Below are 27686 nucleotides of genomic sequence, written 5' to 3'. Positions count from 1 at the left end.
CCATCACTGGAGCATCAGCCATCACTACAGCTATGCTGGTTAGCACAGCAACAGGAAAGCAGAAGAGAAAATGCTCCTCTGGGACATGGATTTGTGGACCTGAGAATCTGACAGAGAACCCTGGAAATGAAAGATTTGAGATGGAGGAAGCAGGAGGATATTGGTCCTTGACCTCCCAGTTTGAGTAAGGAGGCAACCAAGAGGAAAACAGCTCCCAATCACACCAAGAAACACAGTGATGATGGTTTTTAAGCCATTTGAAGCCAAACAGAAATTAATCCTGGCAACTTGTGAGTGAGTCTGTAGGTCTGGTAGAGTAGGGAGAGTGGTAGCTTGGGAGCATCTTGGGAAAAGGAGGGTAAGATTTGATGTGTCTGGAAGCAGCTGGTTGGGCCTGGAGGCTGCTGTTGTCACTGCTGCAGACATGTGCAGCATTCTGAGTGTGAAGAGGTTGGAGAGCAGGGCACTGCCACACAAGGAAGCTCCCAGCCAATCCCCAACACCAGTGGAGTTACAGCTCAGCTCCCACAGCATGGCCCCACCATAAATGTGCTCACAGTTGTGTTTAAAATGAACTGAAAAGGGTGAGGTTGGCTATTGCTGCTTGTCCCCTTCCCACCCAGCTCCCCTCTGGGCCCTTTCTCCCATTGCTCCTTCCCACAATACTGCAGGGGCTCTCACCTGTGCCCATGCCAGTGGATGGGGACCCTTTGCACTGCCCTCACTGTGAGGCACCTCCATGCCCCTTGGCCATGGGGACAGTGGGAGGGAGGGCAGAGTCCTGACACAGACTTAGTGGCCAGCACTGACTCCCCTTTCTGCAGCAAGGACTTGCCTCTGGATCCTGGTGCAGACCCTGGGGTGTGGATCTGCCCAAGCCCTTCTCCCCCAGCACGGTCACCACCTCTCACAGGGACATCCAGGCTCCACATCATTTCAACGTGCATATTTATCACTTTCCCCCCACAAGACATATATTTGAATTTGCTCTTGGTAAACATAACCACAGGAGATGCAAATAAGTGTTGGGGAAGCATAAATAACTCCACACAGACAGACACACACTGAGACAGCAAACACAGACACGGTTCACCAAGGGAAACCAAGAAGTGCAGAGCACGCCCTGAGGCTGCCACCAGTCCCAATGGCTTTGCTCTCATCCACCAAGCCAAGAGGATTTCTCCTGCTTTTGCTTTGCAGCAGCTGGTGGGAGAATAAAGCTGGGGAGGAGGAGTCTAAAGTTGCAAATATCCCATGAAAGCATCATGGCAAGTCCTGGCTCTGCAGTTTCCTGCAATCTTCTTCAAGGAATGGTTCCAGTTGTAGGAAGTTGCAAGTCTTTCACAGTGTGAAAGGGTGGAGGGGCATGGGGACCACCATGAGGGAGGAGCAGCAGGTCATCTTGCAATGTCCTAATTGCAGCCAGCCGATAAACCTTCACGTAGGAACATCGGGGCTAGATGCTCCAGCTAGGTCCTCTTCTGCCCTCTCTAAGGTGCTGATTCTTCTTTAGCTGAGAATAATCTTCAACGGGACATCATGCGAACAAACTCTGCAACCAACAACACAAGAGAGCCCTGAACCAGAAGGTATCCATGGTCCTCAGCCCAGCTCTCATCCACTGGAGACAGCAGCCAGGGTGAGACCTGGAGTCCCCAGGCTGCCAGCAAAGCCTGTGCACTCTGAGATTGGCCCTGAGAGCTCACACAACGTGGGCTTTAATCCTTGCATTAGATATGGTGATAAGATCCCTCCAGCAGGTCAGTTCATTGCCTTGGACTCCTTCCCAACCACCTACGGTCTTGTTTGCACAAGCAACTCTTTGTGCAACACTACAGCCAGCATTGTCTCCCTTCACTGTAACTTCAGGGAACCTTGATATGCAGTTTTGGGAACACAGTATGATTTCTTAGTAAGCTTGCCACTTCACAGAGATACCAGTGTGGGAGAGCATGAGAGTTGTGCCAGTATCTATACTGGCGTTCTTGCAGAGAAAAGCTTACTTTAAGGGACTTCTTGTTTTTAAAGATACATGTTAACTGTAAGGATACCCTGGATCTATTTCTTGACTACCCTGCAGTTTGTGAAGTCAATTGCAGTTGTTCAAATTGAGTGTAAATGCCATCAAATATAAATGTGTTTTCATTCGGCACTTGAATTGCTGAGGAACTAATGACTCTGCAAAGAAGAGGGCAGTGGAAATTACCCCCCTTGACTTCTCCTTTTCCATTGATAGAGGTGTCCTCTGACAACTAAAGTGCTAACTCACAGAGAAATTGATACTGGGATAGCATTTCATGTATTTTAGCTGTCTAACATAATTTAGCTGTGGGAAACAAGGAGAGCTTCTGTCATGTAATCAGCCAGTGCATTAGAACAACTGCAGCTACCAGATACTTTCTAGGAAGATACTGGTGGTATTCTAATATTTTCAAAGCCCTCAGAGGCTTCAGTAATCCTGAGGACTGAGATGCCTTGTAATGTAGGAGACCCAGGAATACACTGAGCCAAAAAAATTATGTCAATTTTACTTTAATTTCATAGTTCAAGTACTTCACCCTTACTGTAAAGGGACATCTGGATTTCTACCAGGGAAAAAAGCAGCCTGCCACACTCTCACACCCTTCCAGCTCTTATATCTTCTTAGCTGTCTGATATCAACTGCTTCCTTGCCAGAAACCCTGGGCTCTATTAATATTGCTCCTGCCACAGCTAATGGCTAGGATAGAAGCCTAACCACTCTTATTTTTCAAAATCCTTCTGGCATGAAAAGTGTGAGAAGAAATTAATTATCTCTAGGATTTAACATGACACCTAGGGATCAGATATCTGCAGTATAAGTGAGCACAGCTGGCACATGACCATCTTCTGGCATAAAGGTCCAGAAACAAATTCTCTATAAAGGCATATAACAAAGGTGAGCCAGAGGAAATGAAAGATGCAATGCATTCTCCAAAGCAATTCAGCCACCCCACAGCTCTTGCAATAGATTTAAAGAAAGGAAAATGCCCCTAAAACCATGGCAGGCACAGCATGTGTGCACCAGGATCTGTTTCTGTATAACAGATTCTATCTCTTACCATGCTAGAATTATGGAGACCCAATGGCAACTGAGATGCAGCAAGAAATGATACACAAATGAACAATTCATCTGACTGAGAAAATGAAGTTATTTTTTCTCCATACTTCAGAACCATGGGCCCTGAGCATGCAAGTCTTCCACTTCAGCTTCTGATCTGAAACTCTGACTCACTCCAGGGGAGATGGACAGCGAGCATTGATCCCTTCTCACCTTCAAAATCAACACGCCCATCTCCGTTCAGATCCACGTCCCGGATGATCTCTTCGATATCCCGGTGACCCACCTGCTGCCCTAGCAGTTTCTTCATGGCTTCTCGCAGCTCACTGGTGCTGATCTCCCCATCTCCATTGGTGTCAAACTGCAAGTACATGAAAAATACCAGCAGGGGAAATACAATTAATGGAAACAGATCTTGCTCTGGACTGGTTTTTGTACTGCCTTGCTCCTAAGCGCTCTGTATTTTCTCCATTCCTTCCATGTCTCTCCTTTTCCTCTTTTGTATCCAGTCTGTCTTTCCTCCTCAGAAAACCTTGCAAATGCTCTGTCTGCACCAGCTTTTCTTTTCCTTGCCTCAAGAGTTCCCTTATCTTAGCAATGTTCTCTGCTCTTCCTTTATTCCATGCCTGACTGGGCTCTTCCTTTATTCCATGCCTGACTGGGCTCTTTCTAGATCTTCCACTGTGCTGCTCTCTCCTCCTCTCTTCTCTTCTCTTCTCCAGTGAGTCTTCTCTCTATCCTGTCTTGTGTTGCTCACCTCTCTGGGAGCACGCGGAAAGGATCACTCACCTCTCTGAAGGCATCACGGAGTTCTTTTACACCAATCATGTCTGCAGTCTCTGCTAGAAGTTTTGGTCCCATCAGCTCAACAAAATCTTCAAAATCCACATGGCCACCCACTTGGGACAAAATGAAAGATTGTGTGTAAGAACTCCATAAGTTAGCCAAGACCAGCACTCACTTTGCATTTCTTTGTGCCCCAGAGAGCGCTTGGCCCTCCAGGAAGCAAAGCACAGAAGGTGTGGGACAGTGGAAGTAAAAGGAGAGGTAGTTTAGCCCTGTATTTTCTGGATTGTGGGCTGGGCAGAATGAGCCCAAGTTATTCCATCCTAGGCTGCCATGGACTGTCACACCCTTATTGCATCACACAGTATGTATCAGAGGCTTGATCGTTCTAGTGCTTACAGCAACACTCTGCTATGCCTGTGCCAAAGGGCACAGCAAGGGCACAGCACGACATCCCTGCAGAGCCTGGGCACTGCCCTGCAGCACTGGTGCAGTCCTGCTCCATTACAGCAGCTAATGTATGTCCAACTGTTTATTCATTGTATTAGTTCTTTTACTTGTTAGTGCCCTGAGAGCTGTCAGCAACACTCTCAAATTCCCAAGCACTTGTGTGCCAGGGTTATCAGCTGCTTTTGTGTGTGACTGGTTGCATATGTCACAGCTGTTCTCCTTCCCTTGACCAAGTACTTTGTCCTTTTAACATAATCCTGTGTCAGAAATAACATGCACTAAATATGCCTCTCCCCACCTGGCTGAGGGTGATACCCTGCACTGCCACAGATGAGAGCTGACAAAAACAATGGTGAAAGACAAGGGTCACAAACACAGTTACAGTGAATCAGATGCATTTGTCACATCTTTCCATGACTGCAGCAGATGCTCCCATCTGACACTGCCAGCACAGCTCGCTCACAGCCCATCCCCAGGCACACAACAGATACACAAAAAACCACCACACACCAACAGCCCATCCATCACCCATCTAAATGAAGCATCCCCATCTTCCCAGGCTTGCTCTTCAGTCAGATACCATCTGACAACAGCTTCAATGTGACAACACACAGAAGCTGTGCACCAGTGCCTGCACACACTAAGGGCAGTTTTACAGCTGACAACATAAGCATGAAGGACAACCCTTCCACTCACTGTTCCCATATACAGTACAGTCCACACAGCCCCTTTGATAAGCAAAAACAAAGGCATTGACTTTAGGTACCACAAACAAACAGGAGAGATGATAAGAAGCGAAAATCAGAACCAAAGAAGAGAGGGGAAAACTCCAAAGGAAAAGAGGCAGCCAGAGACCAAGAAAGCCTGAGGCAATGATGCAGGGCACAGCAGCAACAGGCAGGTACAGCTGGGTGTGTGTTACTCACAGTTCATGTTGATCTGCTGGGATAGCTCTATTAGCTCCATCTCAGTGGGCATGTAGCCCATGGTCCGCATGCAGTTCCCCAGGTCCCTGCAGTTAATAAACCCATCCTTGTCTTTATCAAACTCCTTAAAGGCTTCTCTTAATTCTGCAGGAAAGGAAGAACAATATTGTCAGTGACAGCTTGAAATACCTTTTCCAAGAAAACTCCCCAGAATAAACAGCACTTTATGAAGGCAGACTCTCTAAGATACTCAGTATTTTCCCACCAGATCTCCCTACATGAGGCAATGACTGCAGCAAAGTTAAGCTCTTCTGTCAGCAGTGCTGCTGGCCCATTCCTGGCAGGAAAGCTTGCTTGGACTACGAGTGTCACAAACATTTCATTGCTGAACTGTGCTTCCTAAAGAAACTAGTAAGTTTTTCCAACATTTACCTCTGCAGTCTATTATACACCCCTCACTGTAGGGATTAGCAGGTAAACCAGCTTCCTTGGAGCCATATTATAGTATCATGCCCCACAACACTTTCTGTGGGAGCTGGAGGGACAGCAGTTCCCTAACAGCCAATATCCCATTACTTACTTATCCTCTCACCCTGAAGAATATGGAATGGATGCAAATTCCTTACAGTCAGAACTCTTTCAGTTTTATACATTATTTCTGTTACTGGGATTATTCCAGTAATCATCTCCCTTGATTTGCCCCAAATAATTTTAACCCGTGGGGGCCACCATGAAAGGGCCAGCCAAAAGATTTTCACTGGGCAGGGAGAAAGAGGACAAAGAAGGAACAACAAATTTTACCTTCAATTTCTTCTGGACGCAGTTCTCTATCCTGCAAAAAGAGAACATATTCTGTTAAAGACATTTGTTGGCCACAAAATAGTTTCAAAATAGCACTTGTTGGTACAAAGGGTTCTGGAACAAGCCAGAAAGTGAGAGAAGAAACAAGAAGGTGATGACATGTTTAATACCATCTACCTAGGAAGGCTTCCCAGCTTTCCTTCCCAAAGAGAGGGGTGTTAACCTGCACACATTTCTCTGCAAGCCCTCTCCCTCTCATCTGGTGGACAGGGGGATGACAGGTGGTCCCTGAACAGAATAGACCTGGACCAACACAGCAAGATTTGTGGCCTCCCCACTGATGGTATTATTGGCTGCTTCATCATTCCCCAGCACCAAGTTCTGGAGCAGAGACTGTCCCTGTGGCAGTTATGATCTCCTCTGGATTGTATTTCTACTGCCATTCCTGCTGATACACACAGATCAAAGCAGCTGGAAGCAGTCCTTGTAACCAGCAGGTCTAGACTATCATCTGCTCAGATCACTGCTTGATCTCTGTCCTCCTGGCAGGACAGCAACAGCCATGAGGTCTCTCACAGTCAATGTCTCAGTGACATCTCCTACAATCTGTCCCCACAAAAAGGTAGTAACTTCCCCCTTCCCCCCAGCCTCAACTCCATATACAAGCATTTTGAAACCAGTCATGAAGGCAGACACACAACATATACATTATCAAGGTCATCCACAAATGAAACAGGACAAGGATTCACCATGTTCAGGAAACACTGCAACTTCAAACATCCAATTTGAATTTCTTGGAAGAAGGGGGAGGATATAAGAGTATAGGAAAGCTCCAACACTGCACCAGGAAGAAGAGATGAGCATGGAAATGCACTGCTTTCTGGTTTAAATGCCCTTTCTAATTCCTCTCATGGTTCCCAGGCAAATCCAAAACATCTGAGAATTTGGAAACACAGAAACGCGATCTCTTTTGTCGTCTCACTCTCGGCTTTTCCCCTCAACTGTGGGGAGTTTCTCCTTGCCTTCCAGGTGTCCTCCAGCCTCACCCCATGTGCCTGGAGACGGTGCCTTTGATCAGTTTGAGAAGGAAGATCCTTTGCTATTTAACCACAGGCTCCTCTGGAAACTCTAATGGCAGCTGCTCGGAGTGCATAGCAAACTAGGACACACACTGGTTTACGTCTGTGCAGAAGTGGGCTGTGCCAGAGAAATGACCAGCTTGCCACTCATAACCTTCCCAGAGGCATCTCTGTGCTGGATGGAACTGTCAGAGCGTGCTGGCTCTGCTGTTTCATCCTTCACAGACCTGGTATTTTCAAACATGTCATCCCATTTGTTCTGCTTTCATCAATACCAAGTAATAAAGCAATTCAATCTCCTCAGACCGGATGCAGGAGGCATAATTGCCCTCCTGCCTTAGATAAAATAACAGAAGAAAACCACCCACAATCAGTTCCAGCACCTTGTGCACTTTATTCCATGGAGTGCAAACACTGATCCCTGGAGATAGAGGCTGGGTGCACAGCAGGTGCAGGTGCAGAGCTGTGAGTGCCAGCACTGCAGTGCAAAGGGTGCCATGACTCACCCACGGTAGCTGCTGTCTTGTGACAGTGGCCAGGGTAGGACCCAGGCCCTCCATCAATACAGTCCTCACAAGACCATCCTCTTCCTCCTCCTCCTCCCCCTCCTCCTCCTCCATCACTGAAGACCACATTGTAACTGACATTGGTGACACCTGTCAGAAGTGGGGGCTTCAGCACTAATTTTGCACACCAAAGAATTTTCATTTGCCAGATACTGCAAATGCAGAAGGAGGGGGAGGGTTTATGTCCCTCCAAAAATCTGACTCAAGTGATAACTAACATCAGGAAGAGGTTTTTTGTTTTAAATTTGAAAGATCCCCTAAAATGATTAAGGAGTAAAATTGCTTGGGATAAAATGGGCTGAATCACTCTAAAGCTTTCGGAGAACATATGGGAAGAGGAATAAAACTATTCCAAGAGTTAAGATCCTAGATATGAGCAGAGGTGACCCCCTCTGAGTCCATTATACTTAATGGTCTTACTCTCATTTATTTCTGTTCTATGCCCAAGAAATCCTGTTGGCCTAGAGAGTCAGTAAAAGTAAAGCTTTGTATTAGATGCACTTATTCTACATCAGGGTACTTAGAGACATCGCTAATCCTATTTTGGAGACCTCTCAGGGTACAGTGAGCTTCCATGGCCTAAGCAGGATGGACACTTGTCCAGCTGTCCACTAGGGAGCTGGACCTATCTCCTGTCACAGGTGGCTCTGTGCAGGTCAGCAAGTGTACTTGTGCAAGAGTGTGTTTCATGTTTTAGTGACCTGGCACAGGGACTGTGTGATCACGCAGTGGCTGAAGGTTAGGAAGAACAAAAGCCTTTTGATCAATAATGACAAATAATTACTCTTTTTTGAGTTGTTGGTTGAAGCAGAGGTTTCCGAAATAAAGACCTACATGTCTCCTACAGCTGTAGATGACCGTATCAACACACAAGTAAAGCAGAGGTTTCTTACAGAGGCAATAAACCTCTGGTTCTGAGGCAATTGGGGTAAGCTTTGTTTCACCACAAGAACATGGAAGGCACTGGGTGAATATCTGACAATGCACATATTCACTAATACATATCCATAAAAGGTTTGTTAATCATATTAAATTTTGTTTGTCTTTAAATTCATGTAATTGTGGAAGTAGAATGTTATGGGGCAAAAATATGTTTTAGTTCTTGTAAAGATACGATATTGGGGTGCATAAATACAAGCACATATTTTTATTTTTTGTATAAAAATGCATACATTGGATGCATATGAGCACCTAGTTACGATAGGTGTGACTGAATGAATGGAAGTGGTTTTGCTATTTCTTTCTCTCCATGTGGGAGGGTAATAACATTTGGTAGCCTGGCACTATTTGCAAATATAAGGAAAGCCTGATGTTCCTCAGTTTAACTGGCTGGGATTGCTGCAGTGTCAGGCTGGGTATGCCAGTGCACAAGAGATTGTGTCTGGGTATCTGTGAGGAGGCAGCTGTCTGCTTATATCTGCTGGTACTAGTGTGCTCACTGTGAACTGATAGGAACAGTATCAAATATGGACAGCTTGTTCCCAATACAGATGCCCTGATTTGCATTTAACTGGCTATTTAGGCTTTAAATGCTAATCCGAGCCTGGGAATGAGAGATGGGTGTCTTGCTGGAATAACAGCTTTGAGCACTGGACTCTTCCGGAGTCCATATGATTATGCAAGTCCTGAAGTCCTAAAACCGTTTTCATGAGTTCATGTGATTATGGCTACTCGAGTGTAGACTCGAATCTATTTTCCATAGCTGCAAGTTTAGAATCCTCCTTTCTTGGTGTTTAGGCACAAGGATATCTGCACATCCTTCAGGTTAGACATTTGCCTGGGACTGTATCTGCACTTGGAGCTGCACTCGAGATCCAGGGCTGGGAGTTACAGAGCTGCACGCAGACGGAGCACGGGGGCGGCTCCGCATCCCCGACTCGCGTCCACGTGGCTTTGTGCGTGTCTCGCCCCGCTGGGTGTAACTTACGTACAGGCTGCCTGTTTTCTGCGAAGCCCTTCCTCAGGAAGATGCATGCTGGCCCCAGCAGGTTGTGCATGACGGCGCAGTTCTGGGCCAGCACCATGAGCGGACCCTGGTACTCGCCAGCCGACGACCCCTCTTCGCTCGTCTGGACAGCTTTATAGCTCGTCTTCTCGTCATGGCGGATCTTCCCAGCCAACCAGCAGCAAGCAAACAACACAACAGAGGACGTTACCTCCCCATCTCGTTCCTCTGAAGTTTTACTGAACCGCCTCGCAGAGATATAATTGCTAAATTTCTTTCATCTGGTGCACACTGCGTCCCCCCCACCGGCCTATTCGGATTTGTACAGAAGCAGTAAGTCCAGGAGTTCACTTTCAAAAGCTGAAATAACAACCAACCACGAGAATTTCTCTTTGAAATGACATCAAACTCTCAGCACTGCTCACATCTACCCAGGCACGGCCCAAAGTGCCACACTCCCACAGTCAGCCCCGGAGTTAACACTGCCTTGAATGAGCTGCAAAGGACAAGCACATCCCAACTTAACAGTACGTGTGCCAGCCCGTGCCCCGGGCAAACCTGCCAGGGCATCCCCAGGAGACCCGGCAGAGCTGCACAAAGCCACTGCACAGGCTCACACAGCATCACACGCTTGATCACGTTTTCAGAAGACCATTTACAGCATCAGGTGGCCCTGCCAACTGCAGGCTCACGCTGCCTTGTGCAGCTACTAATTAGTTACATCCTCAGGGTTTGAGGCACTTACTGCCTTGGCCTCTTTTAATCATTGACAGTCCCAAAGTGGAGATCAGACACGGGCACAACATTTTTGAGTGTTTGCATTTGCACATTTTCTAAGTGCACACGTCCTGCTAAGCTAAGGCTCCAGAACAGAATCCAGCACTGGATTTTATAAGGAGGCGCTGCTTTCCTTTTATAGAAATGCATTTCCCTGGCTCTGCAAAAAACCTCTTATCCTGATATTCCCATGCAGCTATAAAAAGCCAACACAACCCACAGGACCCTTGGTTTTACAGAATAAACATTAATCATACATTAGATTCCTCTTCAGGAATGATTCTACTTTTACAGCCAGCGTTCCCAGGGGTGATCAGAGAAGCTCTGTCACTTGTCATTGTCTCTATTAACCCTTTCCTGAAAGCCCGAGGTAAATTTTCAGGCTAAAAGACCAGACACAAACACCCCCCATTCACACTTGTCTGAGACTATTGTATCTACTTGCTGTGTCTGTCATGTGCTATTACATTGCATGCATGGTTTGTAATTTGCCTTTTTGTACACAGTCTTACACCAATCTGCTCATGTATAATGTCATGTGAATATCAAGCATCAAAACAAAAATAACTCAAAAAGCAAGCCAGGGAGAAAGAAAATGATAAAGCAGAAAAGCATTTTCATTGCAGCCGTGGCTGAGAAAGGAATTGGTCTCTGATTAATTCTGACACATAGGACACTTGTCCTTAGAAAACTGAAAGATGAGCATCCATCCACGAATGGCATATTACTAGCTCAGCTAAATGTCAAGACATCTGTGTTGAGCTACACAGCTTTGTGACATCAGTGCAATGTATTTTCAAAATTATTAGCTTTATTTCCTGTCACATTTTTCAGTTTAATATACCAAATAATATGAATCACTTAAATACCCCACATCAGTGTTTAATTCCAGTGAAGCCACATGAAGGATGCAAAACCCCACAGCCCCAAATGTTTGTTTGCTGACATTTCCAGTCAATAGTTTATTACCAAGCTATACAGCAGTACCTCATAATAGTCATCCCATTATTTTTCTGTCTCGATAGAGGTTGCCAGTTTGACAAAACAGTTGCCAAAAGCCACTGAGGACTGTGACCAGACAACTGCTGCAGTGCCAGAATACCAAGGTGAACAGCTCAGCAAGGCTCTCTGCCCTGCACTGTCACTGCAGGCAGGATTTATGGCATTCAATGTTCCCTCTGCCAGCAGTCTCACAGGTTCTCCTGCAAATATCCACTCAAGTTCCCTTCACCATGCTCCTTCTACATCGCAGAAGAGAGGGCAAGGGAGCTGTGATATTGGTATGGGGCAAAGAACATCAGCCACCCATTACAGGGGAAACAGCAGTATGCATGACAAAGAAAATGCAAGAATAGGACTGGGGAGATCAGGCTTTCCCAGTCCCTTCTTAGGAAAGGACCACTAACCTTCCTGGCCAAGTCCAGCCCTTGGCTGTGTCAGACCAGCAGATTATGGAGTGGGAAGAGACCTGGTTGATCTAGAGATGGCCAAAGTGATAGAGAGCTGTGGTAAAGTGAGGGACCTGGATGCCAAGGCTTTTAATTTCTGCACAGCAGAAGCACACCAGGATTCACTTCATTTCCAGTCTGAGTGTCAGAGGGACTTTGCAGAACAGCAAGCCAACAGGGGCCTCGATCCCAGCTGCAGTATCTCTTGGAGGGAAAAGCAGCTGGGATGGCTTCCACAATCACTTGGGGGCACAACGTGACAGCAAGAAACTGAAGCTTCCAACAACAGACAGGGAGTCACAGCCTGAACAAGCAAGGTACCCTGGTGTCATCCAGATCTAGACCAAGCCACCTGGTACCCAGAAGTGAATCCCAAATTTTGGGTTGAAATCATGTATTCAAAGAGTTCAGACTGTCACCCAAGAGCAGCTTCCACACGTGTTGTCTGCAGTCCCTCCTCTTTAACGTTTCAGCAACATGAGTTTGCTCAAAGTAAAATCTGAGAAAAATGACTGGGATCATATAACAGCCAAGTGAAGTTGGGCAATGTTAAGACTGATCTGCAAAGTCTCCAGTATAATCACGTGTGTTGCAATGAAAAGAGTGGCAGAGTACCAGGACCTGTCAGGATGAGTGCCTTATTTCATAGCTCACTAGAGTGATGCCTGAGAAATTCTCTGATTCAGCTTCACAACTTTTTCTCTGCAGTCCTGACATCCCAGGCCTTGTAACTAGGCACAAGGTGAGATATTCAAAGCAGCTTTTAGGAATAAAAGCATAAATTACCTCAAAGACTGACAACACAATTTACAGGTTCTTGAATCTATTTCGATTCAAGCAGCCTGGCTACCTGTCAGACTTTAATTGCTATCGCCTTGTACAGCTGCAGACAACTCCTTTTATTCCAAGTTGAAGGCGACCTACAAGCAAGCAAGTTGGTTTTTCATATGTGCAACATTTGGGTGAACCTCAGCTACTTCTACATCTCCCTGCAGGTCACCCTGACCTAGGACTGGTCTCAGCACTGCCTAACTGCTTGGTGATGAATTCCCTCATCAAGTATCCCAGCTCCCCCACAGCAGCACTGTGCCATTACTGGCTTTGTTTACAACAGCCAAGATAACAAGCAAATTGTGTTTCTATACAGAAGAGGCCAAAATGCAGCCAAAAGAAACTCTACGATGGAGGTCCTCTCTCTCCCAGACAGCTGCCTTGCAGAGAAGCTTTCCCAGGTGGCAAGCTCTCCTGGATAAAGCATCTTGATGGCAGTGGCATTTCACTGCTGTCAAGGTCTCCACAGAGGCAGCATCTCATTGCAATTCTTTGGATGATCAGCACAACTTTATCATTTATGGAGAATGAACTGCATAGCTTTTTGCTGAGCTATTAGATTTGCAGCAATGCCAAGTGAGAACTGTGTGGCTGACAGGTACACAGTGCTGTAAGGTCTTCCTCAGTCAAACAAGAAATGTTTCTGGGGCATGTCATTCCCATTTCAACCCAGTCCATAACTGCAGAATTATTCCTGAATCTAGTTTGTCCCAGGACCACTGCAAAACCTCAGCACAGAGTAGGCTGTGGGCTGAAGCCTAACTGATACATGTGGCAGCTCACAAAGTCCAGCTGGCCCAAGCATGGAGACACATTGGCCACGCTGATGTGCAACATGATGCACAAACACACAGCCATGGCCCAGTGTATCCACTCACAAACAGATGCATGGACAAGCAGAACAGAGAGAAAAACATGCTTTTGTACCCAAAACACATACTAAAACTAATTGTTTCATATGCAAGGATAGATAGACATAAAAAACATGTGCATGTCTACACACAGACTTCTGTGAGGACATGCACCAGCAGGTGAGCACACACAGTGCCATACAAGCAAGGGCATGTGTGTGATACACAGAAATGCCTTCTGCACTCACAGCAAACCTGCTCAGGCATTCAGGGTGCCTGTGCAGAGATGTAAAGAGCTAAGGACACACAGGTACCTCAGATGGGCCCATAGGTGTGCATACTCTTACACACAATGGTAACATGTACAGACACATGACCCTTCATGTATACATGCATTTATGTCCCTACACCCATGCCACACATGATTACTCAAGCACAAGCACAAGCTCAGTCCTGCCCTGACAGGAGTGTGCCAGCACACTGTGCACATCAACAAGCACATGCTTGCACGTACTCAGAGGAGAGCTGTACACACACAGTGAGCAGGACACGAGCCTACACACACATTTATTTATACATAGTATGGCTCTGAGCATCCTGGGCTCTACTGGCTGCACTTGCATGAGCAGCTCTTACAGAAAAAGTCTGGTGAAGAAGCTGAACCCTTCATACTCATCTCTGTGTTTCTCCCACCTCCCATTCTCATCTGCCCAGAGTGTCACCCATCCCAAGAAGCAGGGCTGGATTGATTCAGTTCAGGGAACATACCTTTTTAGAGAGGTTTCTCAGAGGAGACTTCACACAGTTGCCCATAATATGTTGAGGCTGCCTTTCCGGTGGACTTGGTTATAAAGGAACTGAAGCAATTGATCCCATTAAAGGTATTCCTTGGGAGCAAAGCAAGAAAGGCAGCACCAGGCAAATCCAAACAGCTACTGGCTGCTGGGGCTTTCCCTCTTCAGGGAGCTTTTTCTCTCTCTGCCTCTCTCTCTCCGTATTTTACTTTATGTTCACTTTCTTGAAGAGATGAAGCAGGAAGGAGAGGGAGGGGAGAGAAACAGACAGAAAGAGAGGGAGAGAGAGAGAGTGAGTGAGAAGGGGGGAGAGAGGGAGGCGGATGTATAATCTACATCAGATTAATGTTCAAATCCCTCCCACCCCCCTCAATCTGCAGGCAAGATTGTTTCACTCATAGGAGAGGGCTGTTTCAGGGAGAATTAAAACAGAGAGGCAATGCAAGAAGTGATTTCAGTGATGAGTTCTGTGAATCTAGCTAGTTTGGGTCCACACAGCCTCTAAACACTGCATCCCTACCCACCCCCCTTCTAACTCCTCTTGGCTTTTCAATCACCACAGCCCTAGGCTGGCCAGAAGGCAATCCACTTAGGGGCTTGGAGCAGACCACAGCTCCTTTCAGAGCAGAAATGGACCAATTTATCTGGGTGGGACCTGTTTTAGCTTATAAATATCAGCAGACCTAGAAGTGTCTGATTTTTATTCTGTCACAGCAGAAGCAAGCCTGGAAACAGCAGTCCTGGGACCCTACAACACTCTCAGCCCCAGGACAGCAATATTTAACCACAAGGGAGAGATGTTGAGCCAGTCTTGCAGTAAAGTTTTTCCAGCTTTCTGCAAGTAAAAATCAATTGGCAGTTTAACCAGTACAAGTCTGCCAAAGATGGGCTCAACCCGAATCTTAAATCTAAACAGCCTCAGGTTAGATAATGTGAATCAAAGAATTTTGATGTCAGATCCATCCATTTCATTTGCAAGAGCCCAAGTCTTGGAATAAATAAGAGGCACCTGAACCTAGAGCTGGCTCTAAACTTTGGATTTTATGCCTGTAGTGTAGAATAATCTCTGAAAGAAAAGGGATGAGTTCCCAATATATTTTTTCCTGATCTCAGACTGAGCATAAGAGCATTCAGTCTGAAAAGAGATTTAAATTGAATAAAAACCACATAATCACACTCAGGCAACAGTATCTGAGCAGGATTGTGAATGCACCTTTAGCTCTGAAGGCACCACAGCTGCAGCTCCACAGTGATAAGAAGTATGAAGAGATAAGGACCAGGATGACACTGATCTTACACCCTGATATGCAGCAGGCTGCTTGGACACTCTGGTGTTGAGATGAAAGATTTCACATCTTTGTTTGCAAGTGTAGTTCCAAACAAAAGCTTCTACAAAGACCTGCTCCATAGGCTGAGGACTTGCACCACATGCTTTTTGTGAAGGAGCCAAGAACTTGCTCTCCTGGCAGCTCTAGGGCTGTAGGACAAAGGATGAACTGTCAATGTCAAAACAAAGCAGGGATTTCTCCTTCCACCCTGATGGTGCTGTGGCAAATTAAGTATGATTCTAAGGTGACTCAACAGTTGCTTTAGAGCTTAGAGGCTTCTTCCACCTAAGGAGATGAGTCTAGGAGTCTAAGTATGACAAAAGTCTGCAGCTTCTCCAGTTAGTCACAGACAGAAGTGCATGGCCATAGGGAATGGTGCTTCTTGCTCTTCCTTGTACTTGCAGCTTCCCAAGACTGAAGGCAGTGGTTCAGCCTCCTCTCAGATTCCCTGAATGCTTTCTTCATTAGATGATGTTGGTAGGAGCTGCACAAAGGTCCACAGGCTCTCCAAAACAAAAAGCTGCAGCAGAACATGCTGGAAAACACTCTTTGTCTGCCCCTTGTACCTAGGGCAGACTGAGAGGGGGACAGAGGGAAGACCTCCATAGCAGAGCCCACCCATGCTGGGGTGGAAAGCAAAACTCTTCTTGAGTTGGGCCTGTCTCCCTCATCAGGAGATGCTGAGGAAAAATACAGTCACTCCTTGGGGGCTGTGCCAGCCCTGGGCCTTGCAGTGGGGTCTTTGCAGGAAGGTGCTGAAACTCGCAGCTGCTCTCAGGCTTCCATCTTTGGCCCTATTTCTCTTTTCCCTCTTAAGGCAGCTAATGGGAGGCTGATCTACCCTCTGACAAAGTGCCAGTCATTAATAATGTCCTCTGTCAGCCGGAGCCATTCCCCAGGCTCCTTGTTTATTGACGAAGTGCTTGTCTCCCTTGAGCAGAAGCTGCCACACAGCGAGTGAGGCGCCTGGGCTCCTTCCTGAGACAAATGACTTCAATTCCAGAGCAGAGAGGAGAGAGAATTGCCTTTCTGCTGCTAATGAATCTCTCCCTGACAGGAAGCATGGAGGCCAGGAACACCCTGCAACTGAGAAGTGCCCATCTCCCACATTGTCCCAGAGAGAGGGAAAGAAAGGGAGTCAGACATCTCCTGCCAGAAAAATCCATCACAGTTCCCAGACTATTGTGGGAATAGCTTTGGAATACAGCTGTAGAGTGTGTCTTACTGAGCTCTAAAAGCCTCTCAATGAGATGGTGACCCTCTAAATACTGGTTTGTACCAGAGCATTCAGAGCCAGCCACAGCCATCACTGTGTTTGCCTTCTCTCCAGCTTTTCTTCCCTCCAGTTACAGGCACTTGTAGGAAACGTGCAGGGCAGAGTGAGAGGGCTGAGACCTCCTGCCAGGCTTGGCAGGGAATTCGCAGTCCAGGAAGGGAAGAGGGAATGGGAGCCCATGTGCACCAGGTTTACAGCACAGACACAATCCTTCGACTCTGTAAGAACTCTAGAGGAGCTGCAAGAGGCCCAAGAGATGCAATCATAAGCAATTTTTTTATCTCCTTATTTACTCTGACTCTCTTAAGAGCAACTGGGCAGGACATCACAATCTAGCAGACAGCCCCTGCTGAGCTCTGAGGAGGAAAATCTCTCTACATTGGGATCTTGTTCCCATCACCACCACAGGTAGCTTAAAGATAGGCAAGGAAAGTGGAGTTGGCAGAAAGGTCATTAGAAGATTAGGTTAGAAGGAACATATTTTCTCCCTTCCTCCAACTGACGCTGCTGTAAGAGAACAGGATGCTGAGAATAAGTGTGTCAGAAACATTTCTGTGTAGGTGCTGATCTGTGGGTATGCCTATATCTGGGGTAGTCAGTATGCATGTGGGAGGGCTGCACATGCATGTATACTGGTTTTCCCACACAGTTCTTTGTGGCAATCACACTGTTCTTTTAAGGTCTGTGTCTCTGTTGTAAACTTTCTAAAAATCTGTAAGAACTTTGTGAAATGCAAGTCTTGCTGCTGTTCATCCATCCCTCCCTTTCTCCCAAGGTCCCAGGTGGAGAGCAGAGACCTCAAGGGATGCAGCTTGGCACAGAGCAAGGTGTCAGCCCATGGGAAAGAAGCATTTGGCACACTGACTGACCTGAACACATGGAAGGGAGAAGGCTGGCTGACTTGGCATTGAACAAGGAATGATTTAGGTGGTTTAATATGTCTGGATACTTTAAAAAGCAGCAGTACTGTGCTTTGGGCTGGCACCTTTGGCAGAAATGCTCATTTCATAGGAAAATGTTGGAACTCCTCATAGCTAATCATTTGGCAGGTGCCAGAAGCTTTATCTAGTGGCAGCAAATATCCAACAGACACAACAGAAAAAACAAAATCAATCCAAAACATGTGACTACTTATCAAACTGTAGCTTTGCTTGGCAAAAATTTTCAGTGGAAGTATGGATTTGTATGGGGACTGTTCAGATGCTAGGCCTGTTTCAGTGCACAGTTCTTCATGTGCTGGAACATTACATTATTGTTCTGAACACAACATAAATACTGCTACAGGGCAATGTCAGTAGGTAATGGGTATTGTATAGTAAAGCAGGGGAAACTCTTTCCTAGTAGCTTTTCACTGAAGTCCATAGTTCTACCAAGAGCCCATTAAATGCTTTAAACATTTAGTATATTAAAATATATCCCCTTACTTTATTTATCCTAACAGGGCAGGAATTTTTGTTGTACTTTTTCCTACACCAGAGTGGAAAGTGCACACATGGATTAGTAGCTTTCAAATCTGCTCCCAATAACCCTTTATCTGGTGGCTACAGATCTGTATTTTACAGAAATGTATAGTTTTACAGAAACTGTCTTGTCTACTGAACGACCTCAGATGAGCCCAACCATTTGGAGTGGGCAACATCCTCCTGTTGCCAGTTCTGTCAAGGACCTGATTTTGAAGCTCCCAACCACTGGAACATGCTCTGGCACTATGAACTTCTGTGACTGATTGCTGTTTCTTCTTCTGCATCAGCTCCCACGTGCTTTTGCTGCACATTGAGTTGTGTCTTCTAACCTCAAATGAACCTTGGATGGTTCCACATGCCAGTCAGACAAGTACAGGTCCACCTCAAGGGGAGGCACAAGCAGGTACTGGTGGATGCAGTCCAGGTTCTCATCTAGGGAAAGGAATTCTGCAGAGAGTTTGGGAACTTTCTTTGCTGTCATCTGTTCCAGGAGGAAAGTGTTGCTGACTCATGCTGTGCATAATATTCTCCTCCGTAGAGCAATTGGATCATAATCAATCACAAACAACAGAATGTTTATTAAAAAAACCGAGGATATTTTCTATTTCTCTCAAGGTAACAAAGCCTGGACTGCCTGTCAACTTCTGTTTAGAACAGCTCTGTCTGTAAATAGCTGCCTTCATTTTGCATCAGATGAAAATAGATGGGAACGTGCTTTCTCCTGACACCTTCCCTGCAGATCTGATCCAAGGATTTTGCATTAGTCCAACTTCCAAGTTCCCACACAGGAGATGCGTTGCCCAGACCACAATGTACTGTGGATATTTGCTGATGATGATCCTAAAGATCATCAATGGGCTACAAAAAGACAAGTACAAACTTGACAGCTCAGAAGCTGCTGTGAGGATTTGTCATGTATATGGAGCACAGAGGTTGTTTAAAATAAACCTTACGTGGTTCCTTGTCTTTGCTCCAGAATATGGGAATTTTGTTGCACTCCATCCAACTGTGACTACTGCAAAAGCAGCTAATTCTGCCTGGCTCTCTCACCTCTTTGGAAACAAGAGGGACAGGGGCTCACTGTTTAGCTGGCACACTGAGGTGCTACTGAAAATGTGGCTGATCATCAGATGAGCAGAGGCCTGGAAACCAATATCAACAAAATAGTCCAAACCAACCCTCAGCATTATGTGAGATTTGCCACCCTAAAACAGAGATCTGCCTCACTTCTAATTTGAGTAAGGATCTGACAGCACCTTTAAAAAGGCCAAACTGTGTATCCCAAGTCTCCGACTATGCCTCAACACAACTGGTCCCAAAGTATCTACACAATTTGTGGTTTATTTCAGCAGAACACATTGAGGTTGCTGGCGTTTTTCTACTTCCTGCCTTCAGCTGTTGTGACATTATGCTTCCCAATGTTACACCACTGCCTGTTTCCTTCCATATGTAGAGAATGTATTTTGCCTGAGTGGGATGAAACAATGCTATGTATTCCTTCCAAGGATGGTTGCAAGATGCAAAGTACTCTAGGGGAGGAATGGGTGGAAGAAATATTAGAATATTGCTAATGTCTTCATTCATGGATAGCACTGAGTTCATGGTCTTATGCTGGTGCAGAAAGCTACTAAAAATCTAAATATGACCATAGCTAGGACAGTTCTTTCTCTTTATTTTTAAGTGGAGCATTTGACTGAAGGATTACCCAGGTTCATGGACACTGCTGCTGCTCTCTAAGGTCACAGGAATGTCAGAGGATTATTGAAACAGAGCCCAAAGTTAGCTAGACATCTTTTACTGAATGCACACCATATAGCTGCTTGTTATTGGAAATCAATACCACTCATGGACGCATCAGGGAAAAACAGTTACTGAAGCTGGAATGCTACAAAGAATCACAGCTAATTCAGCTGACAACCGGCAGCCCAGCCACTACATCTAAAGCTAAACTTCCCTGACATTGTGTTGAAACCCAGGATTGCATGAAACAAAAATCAAGGTGGTAAAGCTTAACAAAATGGACAGTGGACTTATATAAAGGATGATTAATTTATTATTGAAAGCTTTTTTTTCCTCTCAAAAGATAAACTGAATCTAACCAGAAGGTTTGTGTATTTCAGTGCATTAGATCATGCTGCTGTATATTTCATGAACAGAATATTTAATGAATGTTCTTTTAGCTTGGTTTTATTTTGATGTCTTTCTATAGCCTTTTAAAACAGATTTGTTTAAAAAGTAAATCACTGGCAAAGATTAATGTTTGCTGGCAGACCTACTGTAGACAGGAGGCTTATCCATTGCCCCTCAGTGATTCTGTACGTCTGGCTCACATCCCTCAAGCTCTTTACAAGCAATAAATGTGATGAACTTTTCTCCAAGCTGAGCAAAGGGGGGAACTGAGTGGATATGCTCAAGTGGAACAATGTTTCTCTGTGTCTGAGTTCATTACATATAAAAACATGAGACGTACCTTGGAAGGTGTGGCAGGTGTCAGCAGGCAGGTGTGCACACAAACGCCGAGCGATGTTTTAAGCACAGGAATGCATAAGCGTGTACAGAGGTGGTTGTGAAGCCACACAGAAGATTTAGCAGAGGCTGCACGAGCAGGCTGTGTGTACATAGACAAGACATGTATATGAAGGCTTTTTATGTCAATCTACATGCATGGACATGGGCTGTGGCAACTCATGCAGGGATGGAAGCAGGCAGGCTGTTCGGGCCCCACGCAGGTATCCGGACCCCTGTGAACACGCAGCTGGGAGCGGCTCTCACCTACTTCACGGCAACGGCGGGGCTGTCCCCGGCTCTGACCCACTCACCGGGCAGCCCAGGGACAGAGCATGCCCCGGGAACCCAGAGCGCGGCGGGTCCGTGTCAAGGCGGCTCCGCCGGCGGGGAAGGGCCCCGGGCCGAGGCGGCGGGGCCGCGCGGGGGCGCGCCGGGGCCGCCGGAGCCCGGGCCGGGGCCGCCGCAGCCCCGCTGTAGCCCCCCTGTCCCGGAGCCCCGCGGCGGAGCGTGTGGGGGACAGGCCCGCAGCATCGATCCCGGCAGCTCCGGCGGGACGGGCAGCAACAGAGGGAATACTGCGGTCTGTCCGCGGGACTGTCCCCTGCGGCCACGGGAACTCCCTTCCCTCTCCGCCCGTGCCCTAAGGGACCCTTTTGGGGCCGGTATAAACATTCAGAGGTGCCATAAAACACGGAGGAAAAGTCGGTGCAGGATACCCGGCATTTCTCCGGGTTTTTCTGCCTCCTAATCTGTGCACCCACGCTCCGTGCTCCACACGAGACAAGACCGCGCCATGGGACCAGCACCACTTCGGCGGTCAGTCATGCTAAGCCAGAAGTCTGTTCACCCCAAATTACTGTGCCGATTTAACAGTGTTAATGAGCAGTTTAGTTAGAGACTGTCTCAGTTTGTCACCAGCCCTGACATGCCACTGCTTCACCTGCCTTACAGGCACAACACAGCACGTGAGCACCTGGAAACCCAGACCTTTCACCTTCACCTCTCCACCCCACAGCGTGACACATGAAAGTTTCCATGGCGGCCTCCCTCACTAATACACAGGGCCAGCTGAAAACTTCCATTACTAAGCCAGGAGCCACTCTACCCTGGCAGGACTGGCCAGGGCTTCCTACTTCTCCACGGATGGATCTCCAAGAATGGTCCTGATGCAGTGACTGCTCTTGGGCAAAATGCCTGTTAGAATCAGCTGAAGCCAAAGACATTGGAGGGAACAAAGTTATCTGGCAGATGAGAAGACCAGAAAGGCTGGACAAGGCACCTTTTCCCTACACACTCTCAGCTGGTCAGAGGAGAATGTTCTTGACATGCTTTCCACACATGCTTTCCACATTTTCTGTGCCAAAAGGGGGCCACTTCTGTCATCCCAGTTTGCTGTAAGGTCCATTAAAACCTGTTAAGAACTAAAGCTCAAGAATAAAGAGGGACGGAGCAGGAAAATAAAAGGAAAATTTCACAGGAAATGCAGAAAGATTCCTTCCCTATTTTAATGGTAATGTGGACAGTGACATTTAAGCAGGAATGGGAGATGGTGCAGGAGAGGCTTTAAACTCCCTGTACAAATAGAAATACAAAAGCCCCTTTGGCCACAGTGCTAACAGCAGAACCCTGTAAATATTTCATGATTCTCTACGGCAATTGTTTGACCCCTTTGATCCCCATGCTACCAGAGGTAATTGACAGAAAACTGTTGGGGAATCACTTCACTGAAAAATTTAACAGTCAGGTAGGGTGTGAAAGCTAAACGGCTCTGAAAACGTTCAGGTCTCACATGGCAGGATCGCTTACAAATTAATATTGCATAGCAAATGCCCGGAAAAAGCTGCTCTTGAAGATGCCAGCTAGGCCAGCACTGAGGCACAGGAGGAATGAAGCAATGAGAACCAGTGGCTGTCTGTGCCGCAGTCCCTGCACAGAGCCGTGGTGAGCCAGGTGCCAGGCGGCCGCTGCACCATGGGCACTGCAGCCACATCACCGTGGCACTGCTGCACCATGGGCACTGCAGCCACATCACTGTGGCACTGCTGCACTATGGGCACCGCAGCCACTGCACCGCTGCCCCAGGAATGCCACAAAACTTGCACTGCGGTCCTGCTGCCACCGCACTGCTGTCCCGGTCTCTGTGCTGCTCTTGCTACTGTTGTCACATTAATAAACTGTGTCTTGCTGCCAGGCTGCCACCTCCCCGCCATCCCAGCTGCTGAGGGGTCACCACTCCTCTTCTGTTGCTGAACGGTGATCTGTAGCCACACTAGAGACACTACAGGACTCTCTGCTCTGCAGGGGTAATAAGCATGCTCCCTTATGCTTCACAACACACTTTTGCCACTTGGCCACTTCAACACTATCCTATCAGGCCAAAATCACATGAAACATCTTCCTCATGCTCCCTTTCCTTGCCATTTTCCCACTTTGCTGCACTATCATACGCACATCCCTTGCCAGCTACACCCGTGAATCACAGCACTGCTCTCGCACTGCACTGAGCCTCTGCCACTGCAGGGCCACTTTAAAACACTGCTGTCCCACCGTCCCGCATAAAACCAGCCCGTACTCACACTGCACTGTCACCAGGTAAGTCTGTGGCGTTGTCCTCTTGCTAACTCAGCTGTGCTTCCAAAACTGTGGCATGGTGGTAATACTTCACTTGCTGCCTTCTGCTACAGCGGGATGGTGCTGTCAGATCAGTGCAGCCCTTTGCAAATATCACACCAGAAGTGATCACTGCTGTACAGAATGGCTCTTGTCTGCAATATTGTATTACTACATCAGTAGACTGCTAAACTCTTCTGTCAGGCTACAACATCTCCACAATTATCACACCCGTGCACTGCCAAACTCCTACCACACGGCACCAGTATCACATCTCTGCTGTGCCCCAGGACTGCGTTACCACACCACTGCATTGTCAGTGCAGCTCTCCAGACGCTCGGAGCTGCACGCGCTGCATCCCAGCCCAGCAGAAAGTCCACAGCAGGTGCTCTTCTGCAACTGCTGCACCGAGCTGGTGTGCAAACATGTCATTAGGCTAAGATGACATCCTGGCTTATACTTAATGCATCATTACACTACCCTACTTTTCTTAATTCGTGTACCACTCAATTACAAAATGGTAAAATATCCTAAAAGAGTATTACTGCTTAATGGTATTAGAACATCACTGCACCAATATAGCATAAGCCTAATTAATAAAATATCACTGCATCCTGTATCCTGGCAGTATCTTAGCATTCTCCTGGAGTACACACCCACAGTGCACTATATTGCTGTGCTGGTTATATAAACACGGCGCTTCTTCCTTCACTCTGTCTTTTTTTCTGCACAGCTACAAATCTGTCTCCCTCAGACACAACCCTCTAGTCCTGAACTGCTCCTTTTTGCTGTTACTGCAATAATGACATTCTCCATTCTGCAATCTTTTCTGTGTATCTACTGTACCACTGTAGTGTCTGCATCTGCGACCACATCACTGCACCACCATGGAACAGGGTGATGATGTTCCACATCTGTAGAGCTGGATCAAGATAAACTGATGCTGCTGGACCACAGTGCTCTGCTGCTGTGATATACATCACTATGCTCCTCTCCTATGTACTGCAAAATTACTGTTCTAACTGTTTCACACTGGGCTGTGTGGGCTAGAAAGAAGTTTTCATATTAAATGAATTATCTGCTGAGCTGTTGCTGTCTTCTAATCACAATGTGTTACAGAACCTGCAGCCTCAGACTGCAACCCTGGAGATGTCTGCACCTATGACCCTGCCACAGGTGTAAGTCCTTGCCTGTTTCAAACCTTTGCACACATTTTACACAATGCTGGGCATTTATTTCTTCATTCACAGAAACAAAATTTGTATCATTCTGTGCCATGACAGAATTTCCATACAACTTACACCTGGGCCTTTATTCATCGCAGGATTTTGATATCACTACCAAAAAAAAAATAAAATAAAAAAGCTTCACGTATTTCATGTAACCAGCTCTTTGTGTATCCTAAATTATAAAAAATTATAGCTCCCCATCTTGCCCCTGTACAGGGAGATCTACTACAGCCCAGTCCTAAAAGTCAGTCCTAAAATCTCCAGTAAATTTTCACTCTGTCACAGTTACTTCAAAGAAAGCAAGTGAGAGATGAATACAGAGAGAAAATGCAATAAATAACACTACACTCCAAAAGAACGATGCTGGTGTGTGCGTGTAAGCACTGGTGCAATGTACTCAGTGAAAAAGTGAAAATTATAATCGTATCTCTCTCATTTCAGTGAAGGGCATTGTTGAACACCACAGATAAATTTTGCTACATTTACAGCTTTCAGAACTGTCTTTTGACACTGGAATGCGAGCAGCAGAACAGGTAAAATAAAGGTGCTGTTCAGGTAAGGACTAAGCTCAAAATCAGAGGGGTTTCCATGAGTGGGAGACCTGGCATGAATTTGTATTTGTGATGCTTTGGAGACATACAGCTCCATAGACTTAAAATTTTTTCTTGGATACATCTTCACTTCGTTCAGAACTACAGCATAAATCAGAGCCAAAACCATGCATTTGAAAGCCTGGTGCTGGAATATGGCTTTTTGTAACTTGGTTGAGCATCAATCTGCTGACCAGGCTCTGCCTTATTGTCACAACAAAATTTTAATCTATACTTTGGATGCACCATTGGCACAGGGAGGGTAATACTTGTTTTAAGTTAAACACAACTGTAAAATTCCTAAACAGCAGACTGCCAGTGAGGATGGAAAAGTGTTGTGCTTTGGAGAGAGCAGATGTGCTTTGATTTTTATCTGGAGAAGTCAAGATGAACAGAAGTCAACAACACTCCCATATTAAACATATGGGTGTACCACCTCCTTCCATCCAATTACAACATTTTTTTCTAATTTTCTCCATAATCCCAGTCTGAATGGCTCCCTGCAAAGCATCCCAAACACTCATTAAAAAAAAGGGAAGGGAAAAAAAAAAGACAGGAAAAAGAAAAGACTCATCATTGGATAACAAACTCCAGAAATCATAACTCTGGATTAATCGATCATTTCCAGGGCTGGATGGAACTTAGCCACCCAGGCTACTGGTTTATACCTATAACTGTGCTTCTGGAAGATTGCAGTTACATTAATCTTCCCAGAGATTATATTTTCCAGTAACATCCCTAGATGTTTCTAAAAGAAAATTTCAAGCTAGTCTCCCTCTGCCTTTTCATTTTTAGAGGGTAACCGTGTTGGGTAATTTCACCACCAAAAGCAGCTAAAAGCAACAGCTTTGTGCCAAAAGAGCTTGCAAACACCAAAAGCATCTGTTCCATTCTAACACAGTGACTGGGAAGGCTTCGGAATTGGGTCAGGATTTTTTTTTGTCGTCCTCCCCACTACCTTCTCCTGACAGCTTCTGCCATCAGAAATGATTCATATGCTGATTGTACAGAAATGTACCATAAGGAGATGTAAACAAATACAGCAAAGCAAGGCGGGGAGCCAGAGAGATAGAATCTAATAAGTAAATAGCTTTTAAAAATCCGGTTCTCTGACTCTCACCCTCAGCAGGCAGAGCCACAACTTCCCCCGGTGACAGGGAAAGCACCGGCACTTCCCCCGTCAGCACCACCGAGAGCGCCCTCGCAGCGCCCGGCGGGGCCGGGGGTTCTGACCCGCGCCCCGTCCCCGGCGCGGAGCCCTCCTCGGGGCCGACCCCGCAGCGCCCCCGGCCGTGCCGCAGCGCCGGGAGAAGTTCGGCAGGGGCAGCCAGGAAGCAGTGCATTTACAGCTGCGGGCTGTGCCCGGGGGCGCGGGGACTCCGGAGCGAGGAGCCGAAGGTCCGTGAGCCGCAGGAGGAGGGGGCGCGGAGGGAAAGCGGGTGGGAAGAGAGGGAGGGGTGGGTGGCGAGGGGCGCTTTGCCCCTTACCTGGCCAAAGACCGAGCTGAGCATGGGGTGCAGCTGCTGGATGAGGGGATCCGCTTCCACTGACCGATCGCTGCCGCTGGACTTGGTGGAGCACTTGCTGCTGGATTTGGACAGAGGTGAAGCGCCTTCCGAGAGCTTCAGGGACTCTCTGCTGGACCTCTGCCTGTGACTGAAGAAAAAGTCCTCCTCTGCCTCCTCCCCATCCCTGTCTGAGAGCTGATGCTGGTCCTGGGGGTGACCGTGGCTGGCGTGCGGCGGGAGGTGGTGATGCTGCCTGGATGTCCGCACTGGTTCCTTGCCGCTGCCTCTCCTTGGACCTCCTTCCGCCGGCTCGGGCTGACTCTCCCCCCGTCCATGTGACAGCTTCCCCGCGCCCCTCGCTCCGTCCTCCCGGGCGCCTGGGTGGCAGAGCGGCCTGCGGGCACTGGGCTCCCCGGGGAGCTGCTCCTGGCTCAGCTCCCTCCCCATCTGCCCGCCTTGTCCTTTGCCGTCCCGGACGCGGCTGCCGCGGGGCTGGGGTTGGCCGCCCGCCGCCCGCCGGCTCCCCGCCGCCTTCAGCAGCGAAGTGCGGGACTCGCTCTTCGCCATGGAGGAGCCGCTCATCGCGGGGCCGCTAGAGCCGCATCCCCGGCCGGGCGGAGCGCTGCCGCTGCGGGCAGGGCTGCGGCGCGCCGCTCACGGCATGTCCTGCGGAGACCCGCTTAAATCCCGCACCGCGGCCCATGTGACAGCGCAGACAAAGGCCGCGGCAGGGGCGCTCCGGCGGGGGCTGGCGGGCACCGTCTCCCCCTCCGGGGCTCTGCCCCCCCACCCTCCGCGCCTCCGCCGCCTCTCCAGGTGAGCCGGGGCCTCCCCCCGCCGG

General features: G+C 47.4%; 1 protein-coding gene across 5 annotated transcripts; it reads right to left on the bottom strand.

The window, feature by feature from the left end:
- Positions 1–931: 931 nt before the first annotated feature.
- Positions 932–27686, bottom strand: CABP1 (calcium binding protein 1). 5 transcript variants are annotated; one of them, XM_036393270.2, is made up of 8 exons: positions 26825–26900; positions 14308–14556; positions 9619–9795; positions 6043–6073; positions 5242–5385; positions 3869–3978; positions 3293–3440; positions 932–1552 (listed from the first exon to the last, which is right to left on the bottom strand). In XM_036393270.2, the coding sequence occupies exons 2-8, from the start codon at positions 14350–14352 to the stop codon at positions 1527–1529; spliced, it is 681 nt and encodes a 226-aa protein (XP_036249163.1). In that variant the 5' UTR covers positions 14353–14556; positions 26825–26900; the 3' UTR covers positions 932–1526. The 5 variants fall into 5 exon arrangements, with proteins under 5 accessions (XP_036249163.1, XP_036249164.1, XP_036249160.1 ...); XM_036393271.2 differs by lacking the exon at positions 26825–26900 and adding an exon at positions 23485–23633; XM_036393267.2 differs by lacking the exon at positions 14308–14556 and having other exon boundaries at positions 26825–27673.

Source organism: Molothrus ater, chromosome 18 (assembly GCF_012460135.2).
Source record: "Molothrus ater isolate BHLD 08-10-18 breed brown headed cowbird chromosome 18, BPBGC_Mater_1.1, whole genome shotgun sequence".
NCBI lineage: Eukaryota > Metazoa > Chordata > Aves > Passeriformes > Icteridae > Molothrus > Molothrus ater.
This window is presented reverse-complemented; position numbering and strand designations above follow the sequence as displayed.